Here is a 9,973-nt window from a genome sequence, read left to right as displayed (position 1 = left end):
TGTCAGGAGACAGGCCTACAGTCAACGTTTGGCGTCAATAAATACAATGTTATTATGACTTACCTGGGCTTGGTAAGATCCATCTTGTTTCACGCAGTCATCTTTGGTTTCTGTTGGCGTTCTCCTCCTCTGGCTCCCACCGTCTTTCTCTCTCTTTAATTATGTCCCTCCCTCTCTCCCTCTTCCCTCCCTCCCACTCTTCCTTTCACCTGCACCTCTGCCCTCGATGACTGGCCTGACAAGAACAACTGGATTGTTAAGACAACAGATCTGCGTTTAGGCCCGGCTAAATGTTTTGCAGGTGTTGAGTGTGAAGCACGAGACAGGGATTTTATGTGTGAGGGGATTCGGCGGCTTTCGTGGCGATCCAACCTTTCCATCCCTCTGAACGAGCAGATGGGAGTCATTCAATCAAATCAATCAATCAAAGCTTTATTTGTATAGCGCATCTCATACCCAGAGGCAACACAATGCGCTTTACAGAGAACAAGGGAGGTGGGCAGACGTCCCACCCCTACATATTCCAGAGGGAAGAAAAAAAACAGTATTACCCGGGGGCCAGAAAAGTGAGCTGTAAAAATTCTTCCCTGACCCCTCTCAACAAGGCGATCGAACAAGCTCCTGGAGTATGTTTGTCTACCGACTAAGAACATTTATAAAGCAATAAATTACATTAAATTACATTTTCAGAGTAAGAGAGGCTAAAAACATCATAGGAGAGACATGGCAAACACTGGTGTATGTCTGTGTGTGCTTGAATGTGCCTGGGCCCAGATAGAGGCAGGGGTTTGGGTAGGGAGGGGGTAGGAAAAGGATACGGACCCGGGTTAGGGTGAGGGGGACTGGGCCCAGGTCCAGGCCTACCGGAGCACAGCTGACCCGGTCAGCGGTGACGACCTCTGGAAAGAGGTTCCACAGAGACGCGCTCTCAGACATACCAGTAGTCAACTAAAGATAAGAGAGGAGACTGACGACGAGGGCGGAGGGAAAACGACGGAGCCGCAGAAATGTAGAGAGGAGGTTTGGAAAGATTGGAGAGGTGGAGGAGGTCAGCAAGAGGTGTGATCAGAGGGTTACCAGAGACAGGCAGACGGACAGACAGACAGACAGACACAGACAGACAGACAGACAGACAGGGGAACGAAAGAGAACAGGAAAATGGCAACATGGTTTATTTATTTTTAAGTAAAGCACAAGGGTGTGTGAAAAATATCATTTTAAAGATAATGATACTGAGGAATGCAGAGAGACAACATGCCAGAGGTACAGTTGCCTAACATGCACCATCCCACACACACCACACACACACATACACCACACACACCCACCACCACACAGCAGTATAAACTCATATATACCGCATCATTACACTCAGCACACACAATGTTTATATGTAGCCTACAGACACAGTAATGGGCATGTTATGACAGTGTTATAATACACACGGTGCACATCCCAGGAAGACAGTATAACACATGTAATGACGTCAACAACTGATTATTTCTATATTCTTTATTCAAAAATGAAGGTAACATATTTTGTCAATATGATACACAGAATAATATAATAGAAATATGTGATCCTTGTGAAATGTCCTCAAGGTAAAAGTGCTTAAAAAAACAAATATAGAATTAGACAACTAGACAGTGTTGACTCCACCTCCAGTCTGTCTGCTGTCAGGCAAACCTGCTAGGCTCAGAGAGAGAGGGGCGGGGCACCTTAAAGGTCATGAATAATAATAGTAATGCTAACATGACAGGGCAAACTGAAATACTATTGAGTCAGAGAAACACTGCCAGTTAGTCTGAGAGAAAGAGAGACTCAGAGTGAGAGAAAGAGACAGAGACCCAGAGAGAGAGAGACCCAGAGAGAAAGAGAGAGAGACCCAGAGAGAGAGAGAGACCTACAGAGAACTATAACACTTAAGTAGTTACACAGCATTGCTATACAGGGAGAGAGGACATTTATACAAAACCATTGGAAGCTTTATAATGCACAGTCACTAACAGTACTGCTGCGCTGACAAGGAAACTGAAGCTTTTGAGACATTCAAAAATGTTGGACAAGTTTGATTAATCAGCTCATGAGTTAACCAGAGAAAATCCACAACAGCACTGCACATTGTAACACAGCAGAGCCTGTGGTCGCCTATATAAGAGCCTGGAGATAAACTGGCATTGTTAATGTTTGAGATGAGCCAGGTTCACATACAGCTACGACAAGACACAGGCCTGCAGTCTCGCGTGAGTCTTTCTAGAAGATTTCACTTGTTGAATCTTGTAAACGGCCATTTTAGATCTTTCTACAGTTACTAATTGGCAATCAGAAAACAATAATGGCTAATAATGGTTTCTGCTGTTGCATGTGAACCCAGCTCTAGACTACGGCTACATGGGCCTGTGCATTCGATGGCCCCAACATCATTAGTTTGACTTACAGCAACAATACAGTAGCTTAACATCTACATTACAGTTTGTATTAGTGTGATACATGCTTGTGATACACACTTGTGATACGCAACTACAAGTCGAAATGTTTCAGATAACACTCTCTAAATGAATACCTGATACAACATGAAAGGCCCGTTGATTTTAAATCAGTCCCCAAAGAACAGTTAAAATTCAGACTGGCTATCGATAATCATTACATAACATTAGTCATTTAGCAGACGCTGTTATCCAAAGCGACTAACAATAATTGCATTTAACGATAATCAACCTCAATGCCAAAAGATCAGCTGACTTGGTATAACAAGTTAATACAAGAACACTGGCGGCCATCTTTAGCATCTAGCATCCTCTAGCCTCCCCCCACTCTCTGGGACAGTTCACAGAGAGACCAAACCTCAAAGAACACTATGCATCTCTCCCTCCCAGTGATGACAGGACAAGAGAGGGACACCAGTTAAGCAACGATCCTTACCTCACATTTCATCTCACACTCCCTTAGATTTCCGTCCCATTCTCAAGGCTCAACATGGTTGATGTGCAATGAAATGCTTGCATGCTTATTTCTAGCACAGTGTATCCTTCTTTAATGAGCCAAAAACTTGGTTTCGTCCAGAGTTTTTATGTGAGTGTGTTTATAATGAGCCCTCTGGCCCCGGAACAAGTATTATTATTTTCAGGTATTATGGAAAATGTTGTTTTTTGGGGCGAAAACATCTACTCCAGGTATTGCAGTAACAGAATGTTGTTGGTGCTAAGTCTAAAGCCTATTGCTATTGTTTGAGCCCAACATGTTCAACCTTTTCATCCAATCATAAACAACCATTATGTAATTCAAATAAAAATAATGCAATCTTACATGCAATAAAATTTGATCATGAATTGTGTGAAATTCACCTCCCACATGAGCCTGAACAAATGCTGCAACACATCTTGTCTCACTGAAAGTGCTGCAGTTCACCACCAGGGGCGCTATCGAGAAATGAACAACGGAGTGGAGGAGACCGTGGACGTGAGAGGGAAAGAGCAGCGTCTCTTCCTCTTTGAAGGGTCTCAAGGGGACTATACTGTGCATGGCGATGCCTGACCGCCCTACGGCTGATGCTCAGTCCATACCTCACCCGGTGGCGGTTCGGTCCGGATGTTATGATCCACCGGGCCGGACCCATGACAGCGCGTCTCTAGTCCTGCGAGAGAAACGGTCAGAGACGGCCAAATGAAGTATGGACAAAATCCCAGAAGCCCTTTCCACACACTGCATGAATCACAGCCTGGACATGATTCTCCGAGAGATAGCGTCCAAGTGTCCAATGGTATGCATATTGATAAATACATAATTGAACTTTACAAAATGTTCTTTTTTTTTTCTTCTTCTTTGGTTTTAAAGATGTAATGGAGGTCTGCGGCGTTGTAGCGGTCTAACGCACCCTGTTCCGGTGCAGCTGCCCACCGGGGACTGGGAGCTCGCACTCTGTGTGGCCTGATCTGAGTGTGGCCAGATCTGAGTGTGGCCAGATCTGAGTGTGGCCAGATCTGAGTGTGGCCAGATCTGAGTGTGGCCAGATCTGAGTGTTTAGTTTAATCCCGGCTAGAGGACTCGTCGTGCTACAGCCTGGTGTCCGAGTCACGGACGCAAGCCGAGAGTCCACTAGCTCAGCGGGGTGGTGCAGCGTATCCTCCTCGACAGAGACAAGGGGAACTCAGACATGTCCGGTGTATTTGGCAACCAAATTGAATGAAAGAATGGGAGAAAATCACTAATAAATGTATAACAATATATATATATATTATATCCTAATAGAATAAAAGCATTTATCTCTTAATTCAGTGTCATGATAGCTTATAGTTTGTTGTTGACGTGAAAAAGTTCACTAGCCACCCGAAGCCGGATGTCCCCTCACTTCAAAAGTCATTCCAGCGCCGCGGACCGAGCCCCATAGGTCATCTCTAGCTTCTCAGCGATCCCGTCCAGACCCAGAATCCTCAGCTTCTCCTGCAGGTCCTGCAGCAAGGGGCGTGGCAGCACCTCCCTGGCCCCCCCGGCCCTGGCCCCGCCCTCGGCCCACACCAGGAACATCTGGTAGTGGGCCTCCTTGATGGTGCGGTGGTCCTCCTGGGCTCGCTCGATCTCCCGCTCGCTCACTCCCAGAGAACGGACCAGCTGCTTCATACAGCGCACCGGAACCTCCTCCAGCACCGAGTAGATCAGCTGATCAACTGGGGGGAGGCAGAGGGGAGAGAGGGGGAGGCAGAGGGGGGAGAGGGGGAGGCAGAGGGGAGAGAGAGGGGGGAGAAAGGGGAGGGAGAGGGGAGAGAGAGGGGGAGGCAGAGGGGAGAGAGAGGGGAGAGAGGGGGAGGCAGAGGGGAGAGAGAGGGGGGAGAGAGGGGAGGGAGAGAGAGAGAGAGGGTGAGAGAGAGTGAGAGAGAAAGAGAGAGGGAGAGAGAGAGAGAGAGAGAGAGAGGGGGAGGGGAGAGAGGGGAGGTCCGTTGATTTTCCAATTTTCACATTTCACTATGAGCAGATGAAGGTCCAATCAGCACAGACATGCATGCATGCACACATGCCATCTGTATATACCGTCTATAATGTCAAAATATAGCATATCGACTATGTTCATTGTATGTCTACATGTCTTAGTGTATTGTACATTGTCTGTTGATATGCCGTTTGATTTTTTTAAAACATTTATTTTTTCTACTTAATGTATACTGTAACTGCTCGTTGAGGATTAATGCCCCTGAGAATCGCACTCACTGGTGCACGCGTGTACAGCTATGTGACAATGAACAGACTTGATACACACACACACACACACACACACACTTACTCTTGATCTCCCTGGGAACGCAGTCAGGCAGCTTGCTGAGCGGATCACACACACACACCGGGCCGACGGGTCTGGGGACCGGCTGGTACAGCGCTCTGTCTGGACTCTCAACGTCGTAGATCAGCTTCTACACTCGCAGACCGGGACCAAAACACAGTCCTTTAACACGTCGTATCAGATGCAACACATGGTCTGTTTCTGACGTCCCAGCTGAGTAGATCTCCTACCTGAGTGGATTTTTCGCCGTCCTGAGACGAGAACTCTGTTGATGGCAAGGAGCTTTCCATACGCATCAGCATCTTCCTCTTCCTCTTCTCATACAACTTGGTCAATTGGTTGGTGATGATGATGGTGGCCACCAAAACTACGACGAAGCAGGCGGATATTACCATGTACACGACGGTGTCTCCATTCTCGGGGTCTGTGTGAGGAAGGAGAGACAGAGAGAGCTGGAACTGATGACAAGAGAAACTGAGCTAAACGCAGACATGTTGCGTCTATCTAGGGCTGGGTTTAAAAAATCGATTAATCGATTCTGAATCGATTCTGAATCAAATGATTCTGAATCGATTCATGAATCCAAAAATCTCTCTTTTATTTAATGAATGAATGAATAGTTCATTAATTAATTCAATGATTCATTAATTTTTGGAAATCAGAATGGATACCCAGCCCTAGTATTGATGTGTTGCATAACTTGGCAGTCATGTAAAGGTTACAGCAAAAAAATCAAAAATAGGTTTTGGTAACACTAACCGAATCGATATTGAATCGAATCGACTTGAATAGTGATAATCGATTCTGAACCTTGTGAATCGGAATCTAATCGATTCTTGAAATTCGACTCGATACCCAGCCCTACGTCTATTGCTCCCTTCCTTCAGCTGAGATCAAGGTGGGGAAACGAGAGGAGGCGATAGAGAATTGAGATGCACCCATAGAGTCGTATGACTGAAGAACCCTGGACAGGAGGAACTCACCACAACGGGTCGGACAGGCGTCGGTACAGCTGTAGAAGAAAAGACACAGGAAATCAGAGATAACAGAGGAGGAAGTGGCACGTTTTTGGGGAGGAAATGATTCACATTGAGCTGAAGGCTGCTTCTCAGGACGTTCGAAGGAAGTTGTAGCCAGTGCAGAGAAATCTCATCTGAATTCTTCTAAAGAGTGTGGTAACAGGGTTTCACCACCCAGGAGAGCTAACTCATAAGATATTTTTCCTTCTTCAGTGAATCATGGGTCTTGGTGAGCAGTAGATCACTTGAAGAGTATTATTGCGTCTGAATGGAGCACATGTCTGATGATCACATTGTAGATCTCCAGAACCATGTTTGGATGAGGAAGGACCACAATAGCTGGCAAAATGGCTGACAGTTGCTGATAAGGAAAACAAAATGGTGCTGCCTTGTAAGCCACCCGTGGAAAAAGTGGAAGCGTCCCGAGTGTGTTGCCCAACATTTCATCAAACTTCCCCTTCTTGACCCTAACGCTCATCTCCACTACTGTACCAACACTAAACACTAAACACAACACCAACACTAGACACGGCAGGATACCCCCCGACCCCACCCCAAACCCAAACCCAAAGATAATACTCACATCCAAACACATAAGGATACACCCCCCGACCCGACCCCACCCCAAACCCAAAGATAATACTCACATCCAAACACATAAGGATACACCCCCCCCCCCCCCTACCCCAAAGATAATACTCACTTCTCAATCGGTACGCACTCGGTGTCCTTTTCTGAAGTGCCTGTAAACAGAAACACAGTTCAACACTCTTGTAATAAATGTTGTACTGTGGGCTACTTATGGAGGCTGGTTCACACCACATCTGGACATGTCTTGTCAACTTGTGTTGATTGTTGAGCCAGTCTAAGACGATTTTCTGTCACGACAGACAATAAAGTTTTCTGAATCTGAACCGTTTTTTAATACAGCAATAGTTCCAATGGGCAGTAGGAATGTCTGGAGACTCGCTCAGTACAGACGAACAGCACAGTCCTATCATGTTTTTAGCCCTTTTTGCTCTGAAAATGTAATTTAATGTAATTTATTGCTCTTTAAATGTTCTTAGCCCTTAGACATACTCCAGGAGCTTGCTCGATCGCCTCGTTGAGAGGGGTCAGGGAAGAATTTTTACAGTTTACTTTTCTGGCCCCCGGGTGAAACTGTTTTTTTGCTTCCCTCTGGAATATGTCGTATACCCACCTCCCTTGTTCTCTGTAAAGTGCAGTGTGTTGCCTCTGTGTATGAAATGCGCTATACAAATAAAGCTTTGATTGATTGAGTACAGACGAAATAAACATACAATACACTCACAATTCAACAGGACTCTCTCCCCCGGTCCACAGGTCGTGCACTTGTGGCATTCCGGTGTCTGTGAGTCAGCAAAAGCTCTGTAGTAACCTGTGTCACAGCGACACACTCTGTCCTTTATTGCTGAGCAGTTCGAGACCAGTGTTTCATGATCTGATGGTACAGGATGGAACAGAGGGGGTGGGGGAGAGGGGGGGGGGGTCATTAGTTCAGTAAATAAATGATACTAATACTCATAATAAGAATGTGTAAAGGAAATGGGGCAGGGGGGTAGAGACAGAGAGATATGGCCAGTCTACACCAAAGGAATAAGGGTAAGTTGGCAGTTGCTCAGACTCCCAGTGAGAGGGGTAGTTGTATTGATGAGAGGGGTAGTTGTATTGATGAGAGGGGTAGTTGTATTGATGAGAGGGGTAGTTATACTGATGAGAGGGGTAGTTGTATTGATGAGAGGGGTAGTTATATTGATGAGAGGGGTAGTTATATTGATGAGAGGGGTAGTTGTATTGATGAGAGGGGTAGTTGTATTGATGAGAGGGGTAGTTGTATTGATAGATACCCATGCAGCGCCGGCATCTCCTACAGTTCTGGGCGTAGTTCATCTTGTCCTGGTATGTTTCTGTACCACATGGGGCGCACCGTGTCCTCAGGATGTCCCCTTCACAGTCCTTCACCAGCCTCTCCCCTGGACCACAGAAGTTCAGTTAACGCTCGGTCACAACGGACTGCAGAGACAGAGTTACATGTCGAAAGCGTAGTGTGTGTTGAGAGTTACATGTCGAACGCGTAGTGTGTGTAGAGAGTTACATATCGAACGCGTAGTGTGTGTAGAGTTACATGTCGAACGCGTAGTGTGTGTAGAGAGTTACATGTCGAACGCGTAGTGTGTGTAGAGAGTAACATGTCGAAAGCGTAGTGTGTGTAGAGAGTTACATGTCGAATGCGTAGTGTGTGTTGAGTTAGATGTCGAACGCGTAGTGTGTGTAGAGAGTCACATATCGAACGCGTAGTGTGTGTAGAGAGTTACATGTCGAACGCGTAGTGTGTGTAGAGAGTTACATGTCGAATGCGTAGTGTGTGTAGAGAGTTACTTGTCGAATGCGTAGTGTGTGTGTAGAGAGTTACATGTCGAATGCGTAGTGAGTTCTCTATGGCGGTAGGACCAGAGAGGTGGAGGAGGCAGCCCATTGGCTGTGTAGTGCAGTTCAGTCCTGTACCTGGATGGCATCTTCGACAGCAGAATGTAGCCTGTACTCCATTCCAATCTTCAGGCCTGTACTCTCCACTGGGACACTCTGGGAGTTGCAGTGCAGCAAAGGTGGGGCCCAACACGCACTGCAGTATGTGACATGTAGTACATCTTCATTGGCATCAACAGTTCAGTAACCTATTGACCATGTTCCTGACTTGAACGGGTATGTCCAGTTTGTTTACTCACCAATAACAACAGGGCCGTTTCCTGCCATTTTCCTCTCCAGACCAGGGCCATTCTTGCAGGCGTTTCTCACTCGTTCATCATTGGTCTACACGACTGTTTACTAACCCTCTCTGCTGACAGTAGAGAAAGGGAGTGTAGCCAGCCTGTTTAAGAATTGTACACCGTCTGAGTGGACCATCAGTCAAAACAAACGTGACATTTTCAGGATATATAACCCTAACCCTAATACCACGTTAAGCATCTATCAAGGAATGCCAGCCAATAGCAGTCACTTTCGTCCAGGCTCCAAACAGTCCCTGTAAATCCTACTTTGATCTGAACTACTGATAAGGTCTACCAACAAAATTGCACATAGCCTATGTGTATTCAGAATACACGCGCTGCGCTCTATCGCTATCTATCGGTACACAGCTTTACTGAAAGATCTGAAAGAGAAATTAGTAAATGTGCTACTGTCCCCTCTAAAACAAAACCCGAAAAATACGACTTCCAAAACTAGCCTAGTTTCGTTTTCACACTCCCACGGAATGTCGCCGCAAAGTCCGATATGAATCTACCACTATACCACAATGACACGACGCAATTACCGTCACCTTACCTTAATCGAACCAGCAATTTGCCCCAAGTTGACCGGCCAAGTCCTCAAAATCGTAATGTAAAATCATTAAACTATTTCTTTGCAAAAGAGGGACAGCCAGTCGAGTCCCCGACTTCCTTCGAATAAGTAGGCGGGTTCAAGTGGGAAATGGGCGCGCGTCATGAGCTCTGGGCTGTTGCGCCAGGAAGGTGGAAGGGGTGAAATCCGCGGAAGGACGTTACTGCTGCCGGTAGGCTATCCGGCTGCAGCCGGACCAGTAACGTGAAGGAAGTTGAACTTCCAGTTTCAAATATGGTTCGTGGAGGCCGTAACCTTTAATAGGCTAGATCCCCCATGG

The 9,973-nt window shown here is 46.3% G+C and overlaps 1 protein-coding gene across 4 annotated transcripts; it reads right to left on the bottom strand.

Annotated features, from left to right (window-relative positions):
• Positions 1–1,560: 1,560 nt before the first annotated feature.
• tnfrsf1a (tumor necrosis factor receptor superfamily, member 1a) lies at positions 1,561–9,764 on the bottom strand. Of its 4 annotated transcripts, XM_084444401.1 has the most exons (11): positions 9,637–9,760; positions 9,039–9,148; positions 8,818–8,935; positions 8,160–8,285; positions 7,604–7,753; positions 6,995–7,034; positions 6,256–6,284; positions 5,503–5,696; positions 5,276–5,402; positions 4,349–4,664; positions 1,561–3,634 (listed from the first exon to the last, which is right to left on the bottom strand). In XM_084444401.1, the coding sequence occupies exons 2-10, from the start codon at positions 9,087–9,089 to the stop codon at positions 4,357–4,359; spliced, it is 1,143 nt and encodes a 380-aa protein (XP_084300527.1). In that variant the 5' UTR covers positions 9,090–9,148; positions 9,637–9,760; the 3' UTR covers positions 1,561–3,634; positions 4,349–4,356. The 4 variants fall into 4 exon arrangements, with proteins under 4 accessions (XP_084300527.1, XP_084300526.1, XP_084300524.1 ...); XM_084444400.1 differs by having other exon boundaries at positions 1,561–4,664; positions 9,039–9,151; positions 9,637–9,764; XM_084444398.1 differs by having other exon boundaries at positions 1,561–4,664.
• Positions 9,765–9,973: the final 209 nt, after the last annotated feature.

Source organism: Borostomias antarcticus (assembly GCF_949987555.1).
Source record: "Borostomias antarcticus genome assembly, chromosome: 10".
In the NCBI taxonomy this organism is placed as follows: Eukaryota; Metazoa; Chordata; class Actinopteri; order Stomiiformes; family Stomiidae; genus Borostomias; species Borostomias antarcticus.
This window is presented reverse-complemented; position numbering and strand designations above follow the sequence as displayed.